At 39.2% G+C, this 27,486-nt stretch overlaps 1 protein-coding gene across 4 annotated transcripts in view; it reads right to left on the bottom strand.

The window, feature by feature from the left end:
- RB1CC1 (RB1 inducible coiled-coil 1) overlaps positions 1 to 27,486 on the bottom strand; it is a 79,517-nt gene that overhangs the window by 30,407 nt on the left and 21,624 nt on the right. For all 4 annotated transcript variants that reach the window (XM_077352421.1, XM_077352422.1, XM_077352423.1 and 1 more), the window contains 8 exons: positions 23,733 to 23,903; positions 18,785 to 18,969; positions 15,790 to 15,976; positions 15,588 to 15,669; positions 15,219 to 15,280; positions 14,114 to 14,217; positions 13,227 to 13,353; positions 3,347 to 5,250 (listed from right to left, as the gene is read on the bottom strand). In XM_077352421.1, the coding sequence (XP_077208536.1) occupies positions 3,347 to 5,250; positions 13,227 to 13,353; positions 14,114 to 14,217; positions 15,219 to 15,280; positions 15,588 to 15,669; positions 15,790 to 15,976; positions 18,785 to 18,969; positions 23,733 to 23,903 (2,822 nt within the window). The remainder of the gene's footprint in view (positions 1 to 3,346; positions 5,251 to 13,226; positions 13,354 to 14,113; positions 14,218 to 15,218; positions 15,281 to 15,587; positions 15,670 to 15,789; positions 15,977 to 18,784; positions 18,970 to 23,732; positions 23,904 to 27,486) is intronic.

The raw sequence follows: 27,486 nt of genomic DNA, 5'->3' as shown, positions 1-27,486 counted from the left end.
AATAAGTATTATTCCTGTATCTGGATAGTGTATTTAGCATTCCATTTCTTTACTCTTTTGTTCTAAGCCTACGTATGTGAATACATACAATTGTTATGATTCAGAAGTGGTTGCTTAGATATCTAGGATTCTTTTTTTTTTTGCAGAACCTTCCACATGGTTGCTACTAAGTGATTGATGATACTCAAGTATAGCACCTGGGGATGTAGTAACAAGGGGCAAATAAGACAAATTGCCCCTCCACGCACACACACAGACACGTATGCATGCAAACATACACAGAGTTCTTGAGTGACCCTAGGAGCAGCTGTTAGGAAGTGAGATTCAGGAATGGGCAAAATATAAGATAACATCCATTCCATGAACACTGCTCCATCTGCACTTGTTCAGATCCAAGCCAAGATTTTAATTAAATAATTTAAAAAGTTTCCAGGAGGCTAAATTATGGAAAGCTAAATATGTGTCTCAGATGAAGTCTTGCAACACTCTGAAGGCTAAAAGATTTATTGCAGTACAACTCTCATGGGCTACAGCCCACTTTGTCAGATGCAATCTTCTATATATCAAAGTTAAATAAGGATATATCAATGTTCTTTGTTTTTATTCTTTTAAAATATGTTCACTGTTGTATTGTTTCATTTCCCATTGCTTTTAACGAGCAGTACATTTGTTTTCCATCCAATCTGGATGACATTTTCAGGGATTGTATCCTAGGCATACAGGAAAAGTGGTTCTGATTTTATAGGCCATTTTTATCTTCAGGAACAGTGAGTGGTAGACATTTGACTCTTAGAAGACAGCAGTGTTAAAAGCAGGAACAAGGAGTTATTTGGCACCTCAAGAAAGACAGGAATATTTTCACAGCTGGTGCAGGTTTGCAGTACTCAAGGCAGAGAGACAACTTACGTAGGGAATGGGGGGCAGCACTGCATGGTATCCTTAGAAGAGCAAAAGCAGAGCAGAGAACCAGATGGAGCTAGGATCTGGGAGCCCTAAGAAAGGCAGATAGCATGGTAGAGTAGGTGCAAAGCGATATTGTTCCAATACTGGACCGGATCCAGTCACTTTTTCACTGAACCATGCTTCCTTATTATAGCCCCAGTCAAGCATGCCTTTTGTTCATGCAGGATCTCATGACCTTCTGCATGGTCTGTTGGGTGATTAAAGGGGGACTTTCTCTCCTCCTTTCTTCACCAAAGGAAAATGCATTGGCTCCAACATCATGAATGCTAGCATTTAGTAGAAAACAAACATTGAATAATAGTGCTTGGTGGAAACTGTGTGCATGTACTGCGGTGAATGATACACACAGGTATTGACTAATGATTCATAATGTGAATATCACAAGTAACATGCATGAGCTGTATATGTATTGCAAATAATCACTAAAGACATTGACATCAATACACTTAACAGCCTTTATGCAGAATTAACCAAAAGACTAAAACTAATATTAAAAGGAAAATGAATAGGGTAAACCTTGTACTAAGTACACAGAAACTCATTCTTCTACACTAGGAAAAAAATATCACATTCTCACTCAGATGTACACCATTCACCGAGCAGCTATCCAATTTGCAAAGCACCAGAATGAATGTGGAAGTTTTCAGTTTTAAACAGAACACAACTAGTTCAGGCAAAGAAGGTTGATAACTATACAGAATCAATAGCCTTACTGTTTTGTTCTCACTGGGAATATGACAGTTTCACGCAGCCGCAGTCTCTAAGTCAAACCCAGTGCCAGAATAATAAGTATTAATTAACACATATTATTGTTATCATCCTGATTCATTTTCATTATAATGATTTCGGATTTGGGTAGGCTGTACATGTGTCTACCCTTGACCCTGAACCAGAGACAGCAACAGGTCCCAAACGCAGCAGTACAGGTTCTCACCAGAACACCATAGAGAGCTCACATCCAGCCAGTACTCAGGCAGCTGCAATGGCTCCTGACTGAATTCCGTATCAGGTTCAAGGTTTTGGTATTACCTTTTAAGGCAACTTGTGACTTGGGCCCACATATCTGAAGGACTGCCTAGCTGACTATGCTGCCCCGGTAGAGCATTGCACCCCGCCAATTCCAACCAGCTGGTAGACTTTGGTACCAGAGACATACGCTTGGCTTCAACCAGGGTCTTTTCGGTCCTGACTCCAGCCTGGTGGAATGAGCTCCTGGAAGATTGGTGGACCCTTCAGGAGTTTTTACAGTTCTTAAGAGCCTGCAAAATGAAGCCCTTCTGCCAGGCATTTGGTTGGGGGAAATGAATGATCCACGGTATAATATCTTATTGGCCACCTCCCGGAAGAGCTTCCCCCTGGAACAAATAAGATCTGAAGGATTTAACTTCTGCAAGCAGGCTGTGCTGATAATCAGAATTCTACCTATCTTATAATTTTAACTGCTATTGTTTTATGATTAATGTTTTAATGTATTTATTATGCTGTAAACAGCCCAAAGCCGGTACCTGGGAGGCGCAGTTATATAAATCCAAATATAAAAAAACAGTCTAATGCATTCTAATCCTATCAGTGTACATCTGTTTAGTAGAAAAAATGAACAAATTAGAACAAAGCAGCAAAATCATTTTAAATCCAAATTATTTTAAATGTAGTGATGTAGTGATAAAATCAAAACAAAATAACCCCTCCCCCCACAAAAAAAAACACGCCACATGGCTGGGAGCCATCAGCTTCATTTTACAAGCATATAGTTATAGAGATCAAGATGTGAACTATTTATTTAATTGGTATTATCACTGGATTCTTCTTTAACTTCCTTATGACTGACACAAATAGAATTAAATTGAAAGTTATATAGGGAGGGTACGGTTTGTATCAAAATTCCCCGACAGCTATGACTGTAGCGGAGTGGATGACAAGACTTTCAGATTTTTGGCATGTTTCATATTAGCACACTATTCTTCTGAAGACACTTGCCAAAAAATTACAACCATTAGAAAATAAGGATACTCCAACCTCAAAATTGTGTTTAATCAATTCAAGAGCAACAAACTCCCAAGAAGCAAACAGAAGAGTCAAATGCTTTTTGCAATCGCAACATGTCTTTGCCAGCCTGACTACCAAAGTTAAGGACCAAAGAATGAATATGCTGAATACACACAAACTAAACTATGTGGGGATGGAATTGTAGACTGAGAGAGGATAAAGATATCTGAAGAGAAAGATAGTGGCTAGCTGAAGTGATGACTATGGACTGTGGCAATTGAGAAACTTCACCCATAGTTTAAGATGATGCTCACTCCACTGACTGGAAACATATGTATTCATCATTGTTGATTTATTTTATTTCAATCATATGAAGATAAATTAATTCATACAGTACCTCTGATTAACCTGCATCTCAAGTTTCTGAATTTTCTCCAAAAGTTCTTTTTCAACAGCTTCCCTATGTAACTCAAATTCTTTCAGGGCAATTCGTACTGCATCATCTTTTTCACAACTGAGCTTCTCAACAAGCAGCTTCCTGTCTTCCTCATGGTTAGTGACTAGCAGCTGTTTCTCTTCTTCATACTTATTAATAGTGGCTTCATATTTTTTTTGCTGTTCACACAGGGCCAAATTCTCCTCTTTTTGCTTCTCCAGGGCAGTCACTGCCAATTCTAGCTTACCCTGCAATTCTGTTATTTGTTCTTCCAACCTTTTTTCAGCTTCAAAAGCTTTCTGATGCAAAGAAGTTACTTTGTTCAACTCTGTTTTAAGCAAATTTGTTTCTGCTTCATGCCTGCCAATTAATTCTGAAATGCACTGATCTTTCTCAATAGTCATTAAAGTTCTTAGCTCTGCTAATCCTATCTGATAGCCCTCATCATTAATTTGTATTAGATGGTTCAATTTATCAATCTCTTTTCTTAAAATGCCAGTTTCCTCGTCAATAACAGATTTTAAGTTGTCTTGCTGCTGAGTTTTGCTTTCTTCTAAGAGTAGTTTCATTTCATCTGTTTCTGCTTCTTTCAGAGCAAGTTCAACTTCCAATTTGCATCTCAAGTCAGACAGTTCAGAAACCTTATGTTTAAGTTCCTCAATCTGTTTTTCTTTTTCTTGGACATCTACAGCATTGGACTCCTGCATTTGTTCAAGTCGGCATTGATTTTCCTTTTTTAACTTCTCTAAACAAACACCGTGTTCAGCCATTAGCACTTCAAATTCTTGTGTATGTCTGACCTGAAGATTGGCTTCTAGCTCCTTCAGATGTTCTTGCTCCAAACTCTGAAGTTCCGCCCTCAAAAGCTGCATTTTTTCATCAGTTTCTATATGAAGTTTTTTCAAACTTTCTAATACACCTTCACGAGATTCCCTTAATTCTTTCATTTCACAATATTGATTCTTCATTTGGTATTCCAGTTCAAGCAGCCTCTGATCTTTTTCATTCTGTAAACATACAACAGCTTCCTTTTCATTCTTTACTATTGCAAATTCATCATCTTTATTATGCAAAGTATCTTCAAGACTCTTCAGGTCTAGCTTTAATTTTGTAATCTTTTTTTTGTTCTCCTCACCATCTTCAACTAAGATATTCATTCTGCTTTCATACTCCATTTTTACAGACTGCAGTTCTTTTTGATGCTTTTCTTTTAGTGTCTTTTCAAGAGACAGTTTTACTTTTTCTATAATGTTTCGTATTTCTACTGAAGTACATTTTAAAGAACTAGAAAAGTCACACTGTTCTTTTTCTACAAATGTTCTAAAGTGACAAAGGTCTTCTTTGAAGTTTCTTAAATTTAACTGAGATTCCTGGGCAGCAACTCTATATTTCTCCATGTAAACATTTACAGCAGAATTTTCTAGGGCTGCTTGTTTTGCACAAACATTTGTGTCTTGCATCCGCCTATTATCTATTGCATTGATAACTGAGGAATACAGAGACTCCACCATCATTTCTGGACTTTGTGGATCACCTGGGGATGCTGGATTTTCTTCTATTATAAATTCATTAACTGCTGACATAAAATCAGATTCTGGACTTTCTGCCAGTGAGTCCAAGTCTAATGATCCTTGTTTCAGAGCATGCTCTATACTTGGATGAGCAATTGTTTCAAAGTCAAATGTATGAGCATCAATACTGTCTGGAGACAATTCTTCTATTGGAGCAGGGGGGCACTCAGGAGGGCAAAGAGGACCATGAAGGCTAAGTGATGGAGGCGTTCTAGGAGAGGTAGCAATTGTTCCTGTTGTACTTTCCATCCTTGGGGTAATAACAGTCTGTGGGGAAGCTTGACTGTAGGAAGCCTAAAACATATATAAAAATGCATGGTTAGCAAACCAGTTCTTTATAATCGATTACCAACATACAAGGTCATGTGCAAGAAATTACACATTGTGCTCTATGCCAACAGTAGCTGTTCTTCAAGATTTCGTCTCTAAATATACAAAAGCAAGCATTCTCATAAGTAGTGGAAAGGATACTGCCTAAAGAAGTGGGGAGGAGTGGAACCCCAACACATGCCGGCTAACCTTTATGCATTAGTCCTCTACACCAGAGGTCCCCAACCCCCGGTCCGGGGACCAGGACCGGTCCATGGATCAGTCGGTACTGGACCGTGGATCCTCCTCGTCCTCCTCCCTGGCTGCTGCCTCGGGGGTTGCCCTGCCACTCTGCCACCGGCTCACCTTTGGTGTTTTCCAGCGGCCGCCAAGGCTGGGGCTCCCCTTCGGTGTGGCACTGCGCAGCTGCTGCTGGCAGCGCCCCCCAGTGGGCGGTGGGAAGTCAGGAGCACTGGCGGGAAAGCAAGCGGAGCAAGGGCTCAGGCAGCGGCAGCGACACCCCTCGGCAAAAGACTACCTTCCCTCCCCGGGCTTCAGTAAAACTGTCAAGCGTTGACCAGTCCCTGGTGATAAAAAGGTTGGGGACCACTGCTCTACACCATGGCTAGGAAAAATTTCCACTTGCATACCTTATCTTTAATCAATTCATTAGACTATTGCTTCAATTTTTGCCAAGGGCTGATTCACTTGTTACAAAGTTCACATGGTAGCCCTGTGGCTGCATCAGGAGCTTTGGATAAGATGTGCACGAAGTTCTGTGCTAAGAACTCAGTCCGAGGCATGAACTTGGATCAGGACCACAGCTTGTGCGGAGAGGGGACTCAGACCTCCCACTTCATACCTTTTTCTCCGCACTGGGGAGCTGTTATGTATTGAAAGCTATATGTAAGATTTCCCAGCAGAGCAAATCACAGCTTCCAGAGCCATTTCAAGATCAAAACAACAACCACAGCAGTGTAAGTGGAGGCTTAATTTCTCTTTTCCTGTGCACTATCATCCAAAATGAACCAGACTCCCAATGTGAATAAGAACTGTTCTCAGAATTGGACTTCATCGGTTGACAGTCTATCTGTCCTTCATGGAGGCTTTGTAACATGTGAATCAGGCCTAAAGCAACAAGCCAGAAACCCAGTTTTAATACTTGCAGCACCAATCTAGGATGCTGAACTACAAACTAGTGCACAGCCATCCTTTATAACAAATACCCATAACCCTGTAAATACAAATATGGTCTCAGAAAAACTCAAAACAATTTGCTGGTTTACCTATTTTAGTGGTCCAAGAAAAAAACTCTTATAGGAAGCAAAATATGAAACTCTACAAGACTGTATAATGAATAAAAATACTAAAACAAAATATTTTTAAAAACAGGTTTTCCCCTGGACTTAAGTCTCTCCATATGTTGTTTCCTTGAGAAGAAGCTGTAAAAAAAGTAGTCAAAGCCCCCCTGATGAGGTGACAAGGATGTGGATTCACAACAGATGCTTAGGGAAGAAAAACCCAAAGGCATCTCTTAGGTGAAAATTCCAACATATCCAATATCTATCTTGAGTTCATGCTGTGAAATATTATGACAAAGGGGATCCATGATTTGGAAAAAATATCCAATGCTGAGATTTAAAGATCCAGCTTATCTAGTATTTCTGTGAAATAATCTAGGGAATAGCTAATAGAGATTTCAACAAAATTGTGTAGGAAAGAGGCTGCTGGCAGTAGGTGACATGAACACATATTTAGCAAAGATTTATTTCAGCATGGACATATTTGGCAAATAATTAATTAAGACACAATGGACAGATAAAACCAGGAAAGAAGTGATCTTAAATTAAAGGTCTATTCCTAGTTGCTGTGATCTCTAACACAATCTGAAGTTATGATCTTGATAAAGAAATTAACAAATTTGTGTTTATTTGCATATCATACAGAAAACATACAATCACCATTACATTTAATACTTTATGAATATAAAGGCAATAGATTGGATCCACATATGATTTCTGGGAACAAAAAGGGAAGGCTGCTGTTCTACCCTTCTGTGGCAGACCTCTGGCTCCTTTCTTATATTGCTTCTGGTGCTTCCCCAGGAACAGCATTTCAGGGGTTATTTGGGGCTGCAAGAAGGCAAGGAAATGGACTTTGCACAAAGTATTTCTGCCAATTGAAAGGATTACTATCTGCATCTAATTAATCTACAAATTGTACAAAATCTTTTCAAATCCCACCAACGCCCTATAGAGGCAAACATAAAAAATAGTGGAACAAGTACACATGTACTTTATACTTTGTAAAGCTCACTAGAATTCTGTCTTGATTATATCATTGATAGTACCTTTTTGAGATGGAACTACCAATATGAGATAGCTTTACTACATCTACTGCATGCCTGAATAAGCCTACCTGAGCTGACAAGTAGTGTATTTACCCTGCCATATACAAAGCTAGTTCTGAATAGTTCTTACTAAAATAAATATCAGCTTAATCCATCCAATGGTTCATTCAGGCACATGAAAGATCTGGCCACTGTGGTGCATACTCTGATTACATCTAGATTAGATCACTCTATATGGCCTGTCCTTGAAAAGTGCTTTGAAACTTCAATTTGTTAAGAATGCTACAGCCAGAATATTGACTGGAGTTGGTCATAGGGACCATATAACTCAAGTACTGGCCCATTGACACTGGCTCTCAATTTGCTTCCAGGCACAATTCAAGGTTTAGGACCAAAATACTGGAAGGGTTGCTTATTATACTGGAAGGGTTGCTTATTCCCTTATGAACTCACTTAACCGCTATAGTCATCTTCATAAGCTCTTTTAGGTCCTCTCACCTTCTGAAATTAGGCAGGTGGCAACCCAGGGAGGGCCTTCTTAGGCACAGAAACTCTGGAACTCTGCCTCAAGGAGATTTGTCTGTCCACTTCTGCTGCCATCTTCTGCCAGTTGGTAAAGACTTCTTTGTTTTGCTTGGCATTCCCTCAGTGATCCCTCCTTGCTGTTTTTATGTCTTTGTTTGCAATTGCAACATTGCAACAATGTTGATGTGGGTGTGTTTAAATATTACAATGTGCGAGTTCTTCCACAAGGAGATCCTCATGTATTTATACAAAAGACTGGAACAGGAAGTTCTAATAACTCACATCAGAGCGACCTAAGATTGAAAAACTTGATTATGCCATAAAGGTAAAGGTATCCCCTGTGCAAGCACCGAGTCATGCCTGACCCTTGAGGTGACGCCCTCTAGCGTTTTCATGGCAGACTCAATACGGGGTGGTTTGCCAGTGCCTTCCCCAGTCATTACCGTTTACTCCCCAGCAGCAAGCTGGGTACTCATTTTACCGACCTCGGAAGGATGGAAGGCTGAGTCAACCTTGAGCCGGCTGCTGGGATTGAACTCCCAACCTCATGGGCAAAGGTTTCAGATGGCTGCCTTACCACTCTGCGCCACAAGAGGCTCTAATTATGCCCTACCTTTGGCCAACAAACAGGCTTATTAGATAATGGAAACTCAGTTGATGTCTTTAACCAAGTGATGGGATTATTAGATAATGGAAACTCGGTTGATCTTGTTTCCCTGAATTTCAGTAAGGTTTTTGACAAGGTTCCCCATGATGCTCTGATGGTTAAACCGGAGGATGGCAGACTGGAAAACAACACCCAAAAGTGGTTGTCAATGGTATTTAATCAGATTGGAGAGAGGTGAGCAGTGGGGTGCCACAGGGCTTGGAACTAGGCCCAGTACTATTCAATGTTTTTATCAATTATCTGGATGAGGGGGCAGGGGGCAGTTCAGCAATGAAATCAACTGTCTAAGGAGGCCTGCATGACCTCTTTCAACTCTATAATTCTATTATTTTAACTATTTTTGGTTACTTGTCTGAAGCAAATGTTGCTGGTTCATATTTAAAAAATCCTGTTTCACAAAGGCAGAGTACCTGAACTGAGCTCACTGAATAAAGTAGGAAATTTTCCTTTTCAATCTGGACCATCTGGTCAATGAAACTCCACAACACTCCGATGGGGGGGGGGGCACTGTCTCTAAGTTTGTTTCTATGTATTCTTTGAAAATGAAGTGAATGACTGGCCACCCTATAGTTCTCAGCTGCCACTACTGATTACTTGTGGGAAAAGTAAAAACACATGTTAATAGGCAATTTTATGCTACTGTTAAAATAATGTATTTATATGCTTAATAAATTGGTTACATTTGTAAATTTAACCAGTTTTGTGCAGCATCTGTCGTGTTACTGATAAGATGTCATTATGTCTGGTGTCTGGAAAATATCCCTATCATTTACGTGTTTCTTGAATCTCTAAACCCCACCCCTCCCTGTACCCCACTCTACACCAGACTGGCAAACACCAGAATAGTTAAGAGTCAACAGTTTTCACTGATTATTGCTTGTATTTTTTCAATTTGGATTAGTTGTCTTAATGATAACAAAAAAGTACAATTGCAGTAGCTTAAAAACTGCACTTCTCTCATTTGATTGCAAGGAGGAAGACACTTGGTTTTTGTTCCAGGTTAGAGTCTACTGGCACCTTTAAGACCAATTAAGTTTTATTCAAGTTAGGAGATTTTGTTGGCATGCACACTTCCTCAGATACAATGTCATGAAATGGAAGTTATCTGTTCATACTTACAGGCAAAGTGTGAGAGAAAATTAACATACAGCATAATGAAAATGGTTAACAGATTACAGAGTTAAATAGGAACAGAACAAGATAGCATCTACAACAACATGCCATCACAGAATCTAATGGTGAACAGCTACCATCTTCCCAACCCAACAATGAACAGGATGCTGACCACCGCATGCCAACACTGCAAGAAAAGAAACTCCACATGGAACACTCCTGATGGTCGCAATACCATGATGGATCACTACATAGGATGCTTTTGCTATAGGGTCCAAACCGATGTAAACAACACCCTGGATAGCAGAATATCAGTCATGCTGAAAGAAAAGTCACAGACAGTCTCAGAAACAATCCACATCTTTAACCCGCTCCTAGCGGAGCGGATTAAATAATTCGGTAAGGGCCCCGAGGGCGGGCCCTGTCCGTGATGAGGAAGGGTGCCGATAGGCCCCTTCCCCCAGACTGACAATCGGCGGGCCCAATCTGATTGGGCAATCCGATTGTCAGTCCGGCGGCAAGGGACCAGTCGCGCGGTTCGCAATTGGTCCCTTGCTGACGGACTGACTAATCAGGAGGTGCAAAGCGACCATGCAAAGCAGCTCCTGATCCACCCCCATTCCACCTCGGCCGAATGCGCCCGCACGCCGTCATTACCTCCTTTGCCTTCTGGGCGGCTGGTCGCTGCAGTGCCGACCGCCCAGGAAAGCCCGGCCGCCGTCGTCCTCGCCCCAACTTGCTTCCTTGCTGGCGGCCTGACGCGATGGAGGCGCAAAGCGCCTCCGATGCGGCAGGCCGCCGCCCAGGGAGCCCCTGGCATCGGAGTACACGCCGCCTACATCAAGAAAATGGCCGCCAGCAGAAGACGCCGCCCGGGAGCCCGCCCGCTCACCGGTAAGCCACCTTTTACTCTGCCCCAGCCTGCTAGTGCCCATTGTATTTTGGATACAATGGGCTTTTTTACTAGTATATATATATATTATAATAAAAGAGGCAAAGTAGAAGCCGTAGTTATTCTGAATAGATCAGACTACATCCAGGAGGCTCAGAGACAACTCTCAAATACTACCTTTTACAGCTGGACTCAGACCTCAGACAGGAATACAAAAAAGAACTACATAAGATCATAAAGGAATTACCCCTGCACATTCAAGAAAGGAAAGCCTTTCACACAAATCAAAGGAACCTAGACCAGGTACCATCTATCTTCTACCCAAAAAATACAAATCTGGCAACCCAGGGCATCCTGTTGTCTCAGGCAAAGGCATTATCACCATGGGCATATCTGGATATACTCTGTTCTGAGACCCTATACCATCAATGTCCCTAGTTATGTTTGTGACACTACAGACTTTCTCAGGAAAAGACTAAATATAGTCTTTGAAAAACCTTTCAGAGAATGCTCTTTTGGCTACCATGGATATGGAATCTCTATATAACATCATCCCACATGAAGACTGATTGCAAGCCAGAAGAAATACAATTTCTGAAAATACCCCAGGTAATTCTGCCACCAAATGGTACCATTCTGTTCTCACCCACAACCACTTCAGATTTGGTGACAACTTGTTCCTTCAGGTCAATGGTTCCTTCAGCATGGCACCGCAGAACGCCAATATCTTTATGACATTTGGAACAAAGCTTCCTGAACTCCCACCCACTCACATATATCTGTGATTTATGACAGTTTGATTGTCTGGACCCTTGGTAAAGAAGGGGGGGGATCCTTTCTTGCCTAGACAGCCCCTCAATCTCAAACAACTCTTCACACACAATCATACAACATCTAATTTGAACGTGAACACTGGTACCAGAGCTTGCAACAAAACCAGATGTCAACTTTGCTGTCACATACATCCAGACAACACAATCACTGGACTCAACAACATCAACTGCACCATCGAAGACTTATTCATGTGCTCATCTTCTAACATTTCATATGCCATCAAATGCAAACAATGCCCTTTCATTCTCTGCATAGGACAAACTCTATGCCAAAGGATAAATGGACACAAATCTGACATCAGAAACCACAAGACTAATAAACCTGTGGGAGAATACTTCAGCCTTCCAAGGCATTCAATAGATGACTTCAAGATAGGCTTTTTATTTAAAAGGTACTTCAAGAACAGAATGGAAAAGGAAATCGTTGAAATGCAAGTTATTCCTATGCTGAGAACAATGAAATCCTCACTATATATGCTGACCTACACTCTTAACAATCCCTTAGAAAGGCCAAGTCCTCTGTATTTTTAATTATCACTTAATTGGAATAACTGATTTGAACAAGTAGATTGTAATGTAATGGAACTATGACTAGTATAATGCAATGCAGTTTGAAATGGGGTGTGTGTGTGTATTCTTTTCTCTGGTCTGCGAAGATGATACCCCAAAATGCTTCCAAGCCTGAGAGGATAGGCAGGGGGCAGAAGGGAAAGGTCTCAGCTGACTGCTGTCAACAACTGATTATCTAGTCACACATTATTCTCTTAGTGTGGACATATTTGTTGTACACAGAATGCTTCCCATGCAATTCAATTTCAATAGAAGACACACAAATCCTAATTGCTGTTTTTTCCTATTTAACTCTGGAATCTGTTAACGATTTTCATTATGTTGTATGTTAATTTACTCTCACACTTTGCCTATAAGTATGAACTGATTAGGTCCATTCCAACATTGTATCTAAGGAAGCTCATGCCTTGAATAAATATTGGTTGGTCTTAAAGGTGCCATTAGACACAAATTTTGTTGTATCTGAGGAAGTGTGCATGCACATGAAAGCTCATACCTTGAATAAAACTTGGTTGGTATAAAAATTTCACTAATTTTGTTTTGCTACTTCAGACCAACTCAGCTACCCACTGGAATATGTTTTGTACCCTGCTTGTTTCAAAGTGGCTTAAAATGGCCTACCCTTTGTCTCCACAACAGACACCCTTGTTAGGTAGGTGAGGCAAATGGAGCTCTGAGAAAACTATGACTGGTCCAAAGTCACCCAACTGCCTGCATGTTAAGGAGCCAGGAATCAAACCCAGTTCTCCAGATCAGAGGCCACTACTCTTAACTACTACACCAAGTCTGCCTTTTATAATTGCTAGCTCTTGGTTTTGCTTTTGTTATCTAGGCTAGATATTTCTACAGCAAAATTAACAGAAACAGCAACATTCTCAATTATAAATGTATTTCCTAAAAATAACTCTGATTTCAATTTACCACTAAATTCAGCTTCCAAGTGGCTGTGATTACAATTGCAATGCTATAAGCTTACTTCTGCATAGAGCCACATGCATAGCCCAAAGATACCTTTTGTTCATTCAGCAGATCTGTAATGGTCTGTGACATTTCATCCAAACTTTGTGCTGCTTTGACCAGGTTATGCAGAGCAAGTACATGCTGGTGCAGAGGTTCAAAATCACAAAGTATGGGAACCCTGAAAATGAAAAAAAAATGAAAATAGGTTACATAAATGTTATAAAGTAACTGAAAGCATTCTAGAATACATGTAAAGAGCATCTCTTTGCACTTTGGAGTTTAAATGCACACACTTAAACTGGCTTTTCTCAGTATGCAAATGTTGAAGTTGGAAGAAGGTGCTGTCAGAAAGCCTTGATGCCCCAGAAAATTCTTTAAAAGCATTTCTTTATAATTTTTAAAGTTTATTTGTGTGAAAATTTAATATTCTATGTGAGCTAAATATCGACTTGGAATTGCAATATTTTACTCTTTTTAAACAGAGGCTAGATAGCCATCTGGGGGAGAGGCTGATTCTGTGAAGGTTCAAGGGGGTGGCAGGTTACAGTGGAAGAGCGATAGGGTTGTGAGTGTCCTGCAAAGTGCAGGGTATTAGACTAGATGACCCATGAGGTCCCTTCAAACTGTATTATTCTATGATTATATGATTTAAGAGGATGCATTATTAATACTAACCATGAAAGAGATTGAGACTATAAACAATCTGAAGGTGAATGAAAATAATTTATTTCAGAGATGTTTCCTCCATCTTGTCTAGCAGTTCAGTCATAAACATCATTTTCATCTTAACAAACATGATTTGAAAAGTGTGAATTTGACCTACTAGTTAAAAAAAATTAAATTGTTTGAGTTTTTCCAATAAATACTCTAGAAAGGAACATCCCAAAGTAGAAATGGCCCTTTTATTATTTGAATCACTTGAGTGCATTTATTCTTACCTGAGTAATGGCTGGACTTCTGAAGGACAAAAGGACTGTAGAAACTGCAGATCAGATAACGAGATATCAGGAAGTTCACTATCAAATCTGCGAGGTTTCCGAGTCTATATAAAAAACAATTTGTACATATTATAGATTTGAATGTAAAAACACGAATTATTAAACGCCACAAATAGCCTGCAAGTACCAGACAGTTACCTAGAAATACAGCTTAACTGCTTGTTTATAAGGACCCTTTAAAAATATTTTGTTTTAAAAAACAAGACAGTGCTATAAAAAGGAATACAAGAAAAAGGATCATACAACCACACTACACACAACCAAGTATATAGAACAGAAAACAACTTCTCCCCAACATCCTCTTCTTTACAGTCTCCAGAACATTCTCGAACAGTCCCCACTGCAAACACTCCAAATTTCAAAAGTCACAATGGATGTACTCTACTACATTATTAATTTCATCATCACCACATATTCCATATTACCTATCTCATCAATTCTAGACACTAGCTGTAGCTTTTAATACAACCTTTTTCAAAAGAAAAACTCACAATAAAAAAACATATAAATCCACTTCCTTATACCTTTTTATTTGAAATTTATCCTTATTCTGCTTCTGCATTGTAATTAGGGGTGTGCCTTCGGCTAATCTGAGCCAAATAAACACCCAAAAAGTACCCCAGTATTCGAGGGGGAATTAAATCAGCCAGATTTTATTTTTTGCTATTTTGTGGTTATCCTAAACGGCTGAGCCCCCCCCCCCCCCCCAAAAAAAAAAATTGGGATTTTTCGTGACCATCAGAGAGCTGCAAGTGAAGTGCATTTAAAGGGCTCTAAGTCCCTTTAGTTTATGGCACAAAAATGCTACCCTGCAACAAGGAACAGTCAAGAAATTCTCCCTATGGAATTTGACATTGGGGAAACACTACGACTAACTATCATTGCATTAATACAAAGGCAAAGTAATGATTCTGTGACTTCATCTCTGGACTAAGCTATCAAAAGGATTGAAAATGATAAATATGACAACAAATGCAACAGACTTAGCTTCATACCTTCCCCAAAACCAAAATAAATGTCTTGTCTAGAAATAACAAATACTTACACAAAATGATGGAGGCCAGGCCTCAAGACCTCTAAACAAGCGATTTCTTAGAAAAGACTTCCCTGTACAAAAAAAGTTATCTTTTTAAATCTTTGTTCACATGTGAAACAATCTAGAGGAATGGAAATTTTAACTTGGAAAGGGGCACACTGATATATGGTATGAAATAAAGCAATTGTAATATAAGTACTGTCTTCTATCCATATATAAACCAGCCTCCAAATCTAGAAAGAAAAGTAACAACAGGAAAAACACTTTGCCAAAAATTTGGGAAGAATACTACTCAAACAAGTATATAACTTATACTGGTGCCTCTGCAAGTACATTAAGTTTAAGAACTGTAATTTACAGAATAATACAGATACTTACTAAATAATTTTCCAAAAGTTTCCCTTTTGGCTTTTTCTGCGTCATAAAGGTGTTTCCCATCTTTTATTAAAGCACCGGCCCACTAGAAGAAAAAGACCTGTGTGTTTATAGATGACTAGATATGAACACAAAGAAAGGGACAAAACATCTCATCCAGTTATTCATGGGTGTGCAATCTAGATTTCTCATTCAAACTGCTTACCTCCCTGTAGTGTTTTACAAACATTTTCCGCCTTACAACTTCAACAACAGCCAAACAATACATCTGAGGGACATTACTGAGCTTCTCTACTATCTTCACTCGTTCTAGCAGCTCTGTTACGAGACGGAGCAAGGCCTGCAGTTTCTCTCCATCTTGGTCAGCATGAAGCATCACAAAGCAGCACCACCTAAAAAGAATAAAGTCTCAACATAGCATAACATAGCATTGATAAGATGAAATATTTTAAAGAAGGCTTCATAATTTTCTCAGATGAGTTCCACATATTCAGATCTTTATCAAAACATTGTAGTTGTTACGAATGCCTGCGGAAAGTTCACACAAATTAAATATATTTTCATTATTCTGCTTCTGTAGTTTAAAAAAATGTTCTAGAAGTTAAACTTTGCATCCAATACCAAATTCTGTCCTATGAATAATCCATACAGCCCTGATTATGATCAACATCACATTAATATGATAAAGACTAAAGACAGTCGGCAACCCAAATGTCCAGGTTAAGGATGGACATGAACTGGCTCACGAGCTAAAGTCTGACACACTTTGGCTGGTTTGTGGTATGCAGCTCCTAGCGACTCACTCCGCCAGGAACCTGGGTGTGATTCTGGATGCTTCCCTTACAATGGAAGCCTAGGTCACAAAGGCAGCACGGCTGGCATTTTACGACCTCCACCAATCCAAACTACTAATGCCCTACCTGGAACCAGAGCATCTAGCCACAATGATCCATGTGATGGTCACCTCTAGACTGGACTTCTGCAACTCGCTCCACGTAAGCCTACCCTTATCCTTGATCCTCATGGCTCATGAATCAGTCACACCATGAACCATTAACTGAACCACATTTTCTCAGTTCATACCCAACCCTAGTCCTGGTGACACAAATCTAAATAAAGTCTTGTAAATCATCAATAATAGACCAGGGAACCTATGGGTATATCATGGACAAGGACTCTCTCATTTCCTACCTGCTATATCATTTCTTGAAGAAAGCAATTACTTTTGTTTACACATGAGAGACAATGTCCAGACCCAGATGAGTCCCACGGTCTCCAGAATCAATTTTTTCCATAGTTGAAATACAGCAAAAAAAACTGCCTGCAATAGTGTTTTCTACTGATGGATAGCTGGATCCAACCCAAAGTACAATCCCATGCACTTTCTAAATGTCAATTATGAAACAGTTTTCTCCTTTGTATTTTGTGGTAGACAGAATTCAGACTAAACTGATGGGTCCTAAGAAAACCTGAACAGTCTTGGTAACTAAGTCCTAGAAAATCCTAGAAACTGCATAAATATACTAACTGGCAGTCTTCAAGCAAAGGTTGGATACACACTTTTCTTGGATGCTTTAGGATGCTTTGGACAGATCCTGCGTTGAGCAGGGGGTTGGACTAGATGGCCTGTATGGCCCCTTCCAATTCTATGATTCTGTGATTCTGTGACTAACATTAAACTTAGCTTTAACAGTACTTCAAATATTTAAAAACATGACTTAAGAAATACAGGTCTATAAAATCTGAAAAGACAATCATTTCCTGTTTTCTTCTCTTAAACCTACCAATTTTTAATAAACCCACCAAAACAGAGTCTTGAAATATCTAAGTCTGTTCTGGTGATGTGTTCTAAGAGAACAGCTAGTCACAAAGTAATTGGTTTCTACCCCTTCCCCCATTATTTCTCTGCTAAAGAATATTATCAGAAACAGAACACAGTAAAAGTTAAACACTTTACAGCACACTGTTTGCAATGAGAGATCTGATCCCATGCTTAACGTTGCCTAGACTACACCTCCAGTTCATTATTGTTGTTGTTATTATTATTATTATTCGATTTATTTCCTGCTTCTCCCCACAGGCTCGAGGCGGGTTTCAATAATCTCAACCCCATTAAGATCCCCATTAAAACTTTAATACCAACATGATGGCAAAAAACCCATCCCTCCCCATACTAATATCGGAGATAATGGAAGAGTGCAATGTACACTTCCTGACTCCCGGGGGGGGGGGGTGATGTCCCAAGTTCGCTGACACCAGCCTCAACCATACACCTAGTGGAAGAGCTCCGTTTTGCAGGCCCTGCGGAAAGCTGACAAATCCCACAGGGTCCGCAGCTCACCCGATTTGAACAATTTCCTGATACCAACTGCCATCCTTTCATCTTTTCAGCAAGATTATAAATCTTAAAATACTATCCTGAATTCCGAAATGCAGTCCATACTGTACAGTTTCAATTCATAAAGGAAATGAATGTATGCTTCACAATCATCTAGGACTTACAAAACCCCGGGTTGTACCCTACAACTCTGTGGCATTTTCCTTTAACACAGGGAACCTTCTTCCAACCAAAGAGTTCCCTCTACTGGGAAAAGAGCCTCTTGCACAGGAGAAAAGTGCAGCAAAATATGGCAGTAGCATAAAACCCAATATTTGAGGTCTATTGGAAACATCCTATTTCTTACAACATCCATTGGAATTTTCACTGATTTGTGAATTGTAAGTGAAAAAGTACTATTTTTTTATCATAACTTGCTTACATATTTTGACTATGGAGCTTTTGGCTTTCTCTTTTCTACTACTACATTTAGAATTCCCAGTTATACCTCAGAAAATTCTTTTGCGACTTGGGAGACAGTGCCTGTGAAGGGTAGAGGCTCAGTAGGGATGTGATACCATTGAGTCCACCCTCTGCAACTGTTTTCCTCAGGGGAAATTATCTATGTAGATCAGTTATAATACTGGGAGAACTCTAGGCTCCACCTGGAGGCTAGAAACCCTAATTGTATTAGATAGTATTTAGACTCCACATAAGGTAGTTCGCATGAATTAATCTACATCGTTATTCTTCGTGCCAGAATCTTCAAATTTCTATTTTAGTCGTTTTTAGAACAGAAGCTATAAGAGGCAAAGCTGACCAAAATACAGGGGGAAAGGGAATATAATAAATATAATAAATAAAGTACTGAAAAAGCACTTACTTCAGTCGGACTTGTAAGTTATTTGCAAGTTCTTGTTTGGCAGTAGTACATTTCTGTTTAATATCTAAAAGTTTCCTGTGATTAGTTAACATAATCATCAATTGATTTGCATGACTTAAACACAAATCAGGTAACACAGAAGGATCTTTCAAGTTCTCCGCTCTCTTCTGATTAGCCAAAAATCCCTATAAGGAAACAGAAGTTTAAAATATACGGGCCTGCACATTAGTAATTTGACACACATAAAACCAAAAGCCAAGATGTTCAGAATGGGAGGGAAAAAAATCACTTACAGAATACATGTTTGAAAACACAGAAGTGCTCATAGCCAATGTCAATTATGTGTTCTCTTTTAAATATCAAATTAAAACAATCTGGATGAATGTACGCATTCAAATGTGTGGAAAGTTATCTAGATTGGGGAATCAAGGGACACTGATACAAAACAAATCTTTGCAAATGTTTAATAGCCTCTGCACACTCAAAATGACATACTACTTTTCAGATCGTCTAGCACTCCTTGCAGATAGGGATAATGGTCTATTACTGACAATCTGAAGTGGATGCTGGACAACTTCAAGGCTTCCTGGATGAAGTGGATAGTTTGGATCCTTTTCTACCTGGGTTCAGGCCTGGTTATGGGACTGAAATGGCCCTGGTTTCTCTGATCAATGCTGGTAAAATTGAAGAGGACAGGGAGTGCAATCCTGTTGATTCTTCTGAACCTGTATGCAGCTTTCAACATCATAATAGCATTCTGAACTGCCTTTTGAGTTGGGACTATGAGTCACCATTGTGAAGTGGTGGTCCTGCCTGGAAGTTGGGTTTCAGATAGTGGTACTGGGAAATCCTGCTCAGCCCCTTGGCTTCTGGAGTTCTGCAATGTTCTGTTTTGTGCCCCTTGCTTTTTAACATCTATATGAAACCATTGAGTGAGGACAATCAGATGGATTGTCACCCATATATGGATTCCATCCCAAAGAGGCTGTGAAAATCTTGACCAAACTTGAAATCTGTAATGCATTTTCTGAAATAAAACTCAGAATAAAGTTGCTTGAAGCATATTGTTTTTATTGGAGAATCATAAGCAATATTCATTAGAGATAAGTCTTTCTATGCATTGACATTGAGTGTGGTCAACACCTTAATTTAAATTGATATTCTTAGTGACCCAAGGTCTTCAGAGTCCCAGAGCACAGGTTCTTTTTGCAGTCAGAGGAGTCACAACTTTGTTCTGAATTTTATTTCAGAAAATGTATTACAGCTTTTTAGTTGAAGTTACAAATTCCAAGTTTATTGTTGACCATTACACAGAAACTTCTTATTGTTTAGACCTAGAACTGTGTATCCTCTTAATTTTACTGACTGTGGAAATCTTGAAGCCGTGTGTAAGACAGTTTTGGAATGAATGAGAGCTAAATAAGATGAAATGTCATTCCAACCATATGGAAGTGCTATTGGGTGGTTGGAAGGGCTAACCTAGGAACTGAGACACTTGTGTCCTGTTCTGGATAGTTGCATTCTTCCCAAAGGAGCAGGCGTGTCCCCTCGGAATGCTCCTAGATCCAGGCATCCTACTGTATAAGATGCTTTCCACTAGATTGGGCTGTTAACCTAGCTACAGAATTCCCTAGGTAAAAAAAATATCTTGCCACTGTGATGCATGAACTGTTAACATCCAGATTAATTACTGTAATGAGCTATATGTGGGGATGCCTTTTCAGAGTATCTGGAAACCTTAACAGATGCACAATATTGTAGTTAGAATGTTGGCTGGACTGGGCTTTAGGGACCATATAATTCCACTCTTGTTCTGCCTGCATTGGCTTCCAAATTTGCTACCCAGCCCAGTTTAGAGTACTAGGTACCTTTAAAACCCTTTACAACTTAGGACCAGCATACCTTTAAAGACTGACTACTCTCATAGGAGCCTACCTAATTTTTACAGTCATTTTCAGAAGCCATGCTCCAGGGGGCCTGTTCATCTGAGGTTAGATAAGTGACAGAACTTTCTTTCTTATGGCACCAAACTGTGGAATTCCTTCCCCAGGGAGATTCATTGCTGCAATCACTGCTTTCTGCCAGAGGGTGAAGCTTTGCTTTGTTTGGCTTTCCCTTGCTGATCTTCTTTCCTTTTCAGTATTAATTTTCTATTTGACAGATTACTCCTAAAGTTGATTTTAATGCCTTATTTAAAATGTTACACCTTGAGGGGCCCTAACTAGGTAGGAAAGCAGGATTGTGTACGTTTTAAATATAAAAATATAAGAATATAGCTTTATGTTAAATCCTGACTTCCCAGGATAAATGCCAACTTTATATGTCCTTGTTCTCTTAATGACTTTATCCTGTGGTATTTTATGCCTGAAATGTGATTTTATTTATATCACTTTGAATAATTTTTAGAAAAGTGACTCATAAGAGCAGAATTTTAAGAAAAATGGAAAAGTAATTTTATATCTCCTTTGTTTATTAAAAATGGTATTTGTATAAACATTTCCGTATTTCATCTGGATCCATGAATGTCCAAAACTAGGTGACACAGGAAACTAATCTGATAGTATCTTAAATTGCAGGTGTGACAACAAAGACTAATCCTCAATTTTAATGTCACCATTATTTTAATCAAAACAATAGCATAGTTGTTCCACATAGACTATATAAAAGGTGAACATAGCTGGTAAGACAGCTGGCTCATAACTGGTTTGCCAAGTGATTATATGTGTTTATCTTTAGTATCATTTCATCAGATGTTCTGAAGACAAGAGATCTTAGAAGGAAAGGGGATACAGCGCCAGGTACATACTTTAAATCAGTGGTCCTTTTGCCGAGGGACGTCACTGCCGCCACCTGAGCCCCTACTTCACTTGCTTTCCCGCCAGCGCCCCTGACTTCCCGTCACCCGCTGGGGGATCCTGCCAGCAGCAGCTGTGCAGTGCCACGCAGTGCCACATCGAGGGAGAACCCCAGCCATGGTGGCCGCTGGAAAGCACCAAAGGTGAGCCAGCGGCAGAGTGGCAGGGCAGCCTCCGAGGCAGCAGCCGGGGAGGATAAGGAGGAGCCGCGGCCCAGTACCAACTGATCCACGGACTGGTACTGGTCCCCGGACCAGGGGTTGGGGACCACTGCTTTAAATGACCAAGTTCCAAGATAGAATACTTGGTATCTCTAGGAAAAAAGGATCTCCGAGAGGTAAACAGAATAATCACTGCCTTGGAAATACATATATAGTACTGGTTGAGGTACAGCAGTTATCTGATTCAGAAAATAAAAGTGGTTTCAAATGGTTGTAGTAATAGAATAAAGACAAGCAACCATTCTTATTTTCAGTAGGAAACATAATTACATAATCCTATTTGAAAGCTTTGCACTGGATTTAAGAATTTAGTGAAACTATTCCGATCATGCATTGCCACCTACTGACCATACTGATCCAATAAAACTCAGTGAGTTAAAAAAACAAAATGATGGCATTTTTTTCTGCTGTAATCAAACACAACTGGTACCCAGCTTCTATGTGAAAAAACATTTCCCCCTTCAAAAATCAGAACTGCTGAAAATGTTATACTTTGTCAAGAGGGTGTTTCAAATTTCATTTTGCTGATCTTTTCAACCATTAAGTAAATGAAGACTCAAACTGAGCAGTGTTATACTAAGTGAAGTTACTATCCTGAAATTATACTCCAAAATGACTTTGGTCAGGATTCAAATACCTGTACAACTCATTCTATATGCTCTAAGTTCCAAAATCAGTCTACGATATGGAGGAAAGGGGGAAACACATTCTGCAGTTTAAAGGGGGGGGGAGTCAAACATTCCATAACATGTTCAAAGTCTTCCTAATCTTCTCCGTATCATTCCAATTTCAGTATATGTGCTGCCAAAACACGAAGTCTTGAGCATACCAAAAATAGCTGTGTGGATTCCACCAAAAGGTTGGATTCATTCAACATTTTCACTAAATCACATGAAGTTTCCTTTCTTATTGTAGCTCTAGTCTCACATGCAAATCCAATGATCCCCACCATGGCTTTTTCAGCAGTCCAAGAACCTTGCCTTCTATGTCACCAGCATGCTAGACCAGATTTATGTTCTTTCTCAGGAAAGGAAGTTGTATGGCAGGCCCACAGCCAGAGTAGGTTGTATGGGAGGCTCACAGCCAGAAATTTTTGTTTGTGTGTGTGCATGAGTACATAGGTAATCAGCCATCATTTACATTCTCTGCTTTACTTCAACATGATCTTACACATGCATGCACCCTACTTTGCAGGAATTTTTAAAAAACAGGACTCTTCAGGTCTGCTAATAGCGAATTTCGTTCTAGTCCACTACATAGAGAATTCACATCTAGAAGATTTATGACAGGACTGACACCCTTTTACCCTCAACTCCTTTTTCACACAGAAAATTTATACTTGAGAGACTTGTGACAGATTTGACATCAGTCCTGAGTATTGTTTGGAGGGAGATGGAAAATGACTGATGGGGCCCAGTCCCTTTTGGACCACTGTGGCTATGGGCCTGTTGTATGGGTACAAAAGCAGTCTGATCACCTTCTCTGAATCAAAGATGTGCTGAATTTTTAGCTCAAAAATATAATTAGGTTTAGAGTTTTGTTTGAATGTCTTCTGGTACATAGCTGCATTTAATAGGAATAACAGTATAGGATTTTCTCACTAACACAGAAACAAACCCTCTGTATATGAAAATAATCATATCCTATTTTAACAATTTTGCTGACAATGCTAGTTACCACAGAATTCATTCATCACCTTCCCCTCCAACCTATTTTAACCTCAAGAAAAACCTATATATCCAGGAAGAATATACACTGCCAGCCTAAATAATAGTTTAATAGTAAATTAGAAAAGAGACTGAAGTTACAAGAATAAAATTAAAGTAGCTTATATGGCATACACTCATCATTTACATAAAAAACAGTGTTTACCTGAGCAAGTTCTTTTTGTTCATTAACCAACCTGCTACAACTAGCTATCATCTGGTCCAAGGCGTAAAGCCTGTCTTCAAGCCCCTTAATGGCCTTCATGTTCTGATTATCTAATTTGGCAATAGTTTGTCGACATTCTGCCAAAAAGGGCTGAATAATCCTTGGGTCAAGCTGTAAGACAAAATAATATATATATTAATTTTTATCTTATGTGTGTTGTAAATAAAAATCCTAATAAGGATAAAAGGTCATACATTAAATGAATACATCAATCTTAAACTGGCACATTTTTTTAAAAAAATAGGGGCCTTTTAAGCCTTCAGATTGTGTGTTTTCTTCTAATAATGACAGCTATATTTATATTTACTATTGGTTGGCCACTATTTTTGCAAAGAAGCTAGAAACCATCTAGCTGACAGCATAGGATACAAAAATAGAGTATGTTTATTTAAGTCAGGCTTGGTAGATTTACAGATTCCAACCATGTATCTTCATATATTTCACCAAGTGACAGGGAAAACCTGGGCAACCTATCTGAATCAGCTGACAGGATTTGACAAGCACAGTTCAGAAGGCACACTTTTAATCTGTGGATTAGTTCAATCTGCCTATGTTAACATAACGTTATACTATGCAACGTATTTCCAAAAAAGTCAGTTGCATGCATGTACAAACGCACAAAGACGAGATGTCTGCAAAGATACCAGTCACTGAATCTACTTCCAAAATCCAAAACCATAAAAAAGAAATCAAAGCAGAAAAAACATTTCAAATGGTCATCTATTGGCTGGCCCAGATTACATCAAAAGTATTGCTTATGTTTTAATAGGGACCTGGCTTCTGACATTTATTTATTGATATACCGCCCTCCCCAAAGGCTCTGGGCGGTTTACAGGAAACAAGAAAAAGATACAGATATCATTTATGTTAACAACTAGGTGGTAACAACAATAATATTAACATAATAACAATAACATTAAAGAATGGTGGAAACTGCAAAAGAGCCTCAGCTCAACTCTTACTGAGACCCAGTGGGTTGGGCAGATTCATCGCAGTCATAGTGGGGGGGGGGGTTGGGGGCCAATTGGAAGCAACGGTTTAGGTCGACCTCAACCAAATGCCTGGTGGAGGAGCTCCCTTTTGCAGGCCCTGAAGAACTGTTCAGGTACCTTATATTGTAACATTATAACATAATACCATTATTATATATTATATATTATATGGCATTATAACATAATACCAGAGTTACTACAAAACAGGGGAAACATTATTTAGGTCTGTAATGATGTCTTCTTCACTTTCTTTTGAATTTTACTAAAACAGAAATGGACATGTATATTTGGCATTAAGTATACACAAGCAATTGTTATTCTAGATGTCTGGTTATCACATATGAAGTAATCAGCACTGAAGTCCATTCATGCAATATGTATTGGTGTATTTGGTGTAGAAAAAAAATTAAATAAATAAAACAAATACTATAATAGAGGTCAATAAAAGAGAGCCAGTTTGGTGTAGTGGTTAGGAGTGCGGACTTCTAATCTGGCATGCCGGGTTCGATTCTGCACTCCCCCACATGCAGCCAGCTGGGTGACCTTGGGCTCGCCACGGCACTGATAAAACTGTTCTGACCGAGCAGTGATATCGGGGCCCTCTCAGCCTTACCCACCCCACAGGGTGTCTGTTGTGGGGAGAGGAATGGGAAGGCGACTGTAAGCCGTTTTGAGCCTCCTTCGGGTAGGGAAAAGCGGCATATAAGAACCAACTCTTCTTCTTCTTCTAAAAACAGAATAAGTTGTGTCAACACCAACAACCTTTGAAAAAGTTAAGTGAATTAAAGACTCAAACAGTGTGATGTTTATCACATGTTAAGAAAAATCCAACAGCATACATATTTTAAAAGATATTAGGTAGCCAATAAAGAAGCTCAGATTCATACATTAGTGATAAAATGTGTGAGAAATACATCTGTACAAAGCATCAAGTTTACTTAGTACTTGCTTTACCTTCCCTTTGCAAGTCACAAATAAGGAAAAATGTACAAAGTAAATAAAAATTATAATATTAGTTAAATTCTTCATTTCTTATTTATTGCTTGAAGATTCTAAGAATTTATGAAAGAAAATATTTTTGCCCAGTTTAGTAAATAACCTCATTCACTACATTCATCAAAATAACATTCAATCACTGGTTATGGAAAACCCTTCAAGAAGAGTTTTCACTGCGACAAAGAGATTCATGTTCCCAATCCAGGCTACAATGAGGTCAAGTGTTAAATAATGAATAATTCAACTTGTTTTATAATATTCTTCATTTGCCTTAGACTTTCTCATTGATTGTGACTTGACACTGTGTAAACACTTCTCTTGCTTACTTCCCTTTGCAAGAGGCACATTTGCAGTTTTCTTGCATAAATCAACTTGCCTACGTTGGTTTTTCTGCTTGTGACATAACAGCATATATTCAGATATTAGTCTTCTTTTAACTTGGTTCACAATATACTTACTGTGCAAGCAAAACAAGCATATCGCATAGTCAACTTCTTTACACTAGTGCTATAATGTCTATGTAATCCTCACAGACCAGAGACTGGCATAGATATGATGTGCACAATTTATAGAAGACTCTGTAAAGTGAGACTGCCAATTTACTATGTGACCTGATTTTAGTTTTAAAAGGGCAGCTGAAACATTCCCTCCGTACATCTGAAAACAATATCTGAGGAAATAGCAGTTATAATAAAACCTAGTTGATACAGATAGCACACATATGTTATTGGAAAACAAGAGATGACTAGGAGCATCTTTATCACCAAAGTTCTGGCAAAAAAAAACTGTATACATGTGCATTTATTTCAATACATTTTAAAGGAGTTTTTTTCATAAAATAGCTTATTAATGGCATATTTTTGAACAAGCATAATGGTAGGAAGAGGAAGGGGAGGCAAGAACCAGAGAGTCCCTTGCACAAGCCGATAGCACTTCAACTCACAAAGGAGGACTCAATTTCTCCAGCTGCAAGCTCTAACACCTCTCATGCTACTCCACAGGCACAGTAGCAGCATGCATATATGCATGTGTGCCCCCTGCTGTTCAGTATTCACTCAAATATTTCAACTGTTGTGACCAGTTTGAGTGTTGGAATCCAGCTGTAAAAACTGGCAGAAACTTGGGGGGGGGGGTGACAAGTCATCAAGCTCAAGCAGAGTACTTCCATAATTATGTACACTTGGATCTGGTTAAAATATGACTATGGCTTCCGAACTCACATCTAGATAGAATGTTGCCCCAAAAGGACACATAGGGATTCAGCCATGTGCCTCTGTATGGCAGAAAACCCGGAACAATTCCAAGATGGGATGGAGTCTCTCAAAGAGAAGTTATAAATTCTCCAGTCAAAAAGAAAAAAAAAACTCTTCCAACTTGCACTTCTCCTTGGATGGGAACAAGCAATGGAAGAATAAGCTTTTACCTCAGGGCCTGCATCTCATCCATGTGTCACGGAAAATGGGAGAAAGTCCCTATTAAGAGAATTAAGGCGATGCTGAACTTTAAACTACTGCAACTCCAAGTTATACTAGACTGTTCTATTTAAACATCACTTTGAATAAGTACTGAGTTTAGGGAAAGGGGACAGTTTTCAACCTGTGCTTGAACAGACCATTTGTATTCTTTTAATTTATTAAACTTCCTTAATCTTGGAATGTTCTAAACCTGATTTCTGTAAACACCATACATATTTGGCCTCATTAGCT

The sequence above is a fragment of the Paroedura picta genome, chromosome 9, assembly GCF_049243985.1.
Source record: "Paroedura picta isolate Pp20150507F chromosome 9, Ppicta_v3.0, whole genome shotgun sequence".
NCBI lineage: Eukaryota > Metazoa > Chordata > Lepidosauria > Squamata > Gekkonidae > Paroedura > Paroedura picta.
Note: the sequence above shows the minus strand (reverse complement) of the source record. Positions and strands in the feature narration are given on the sequence as shown.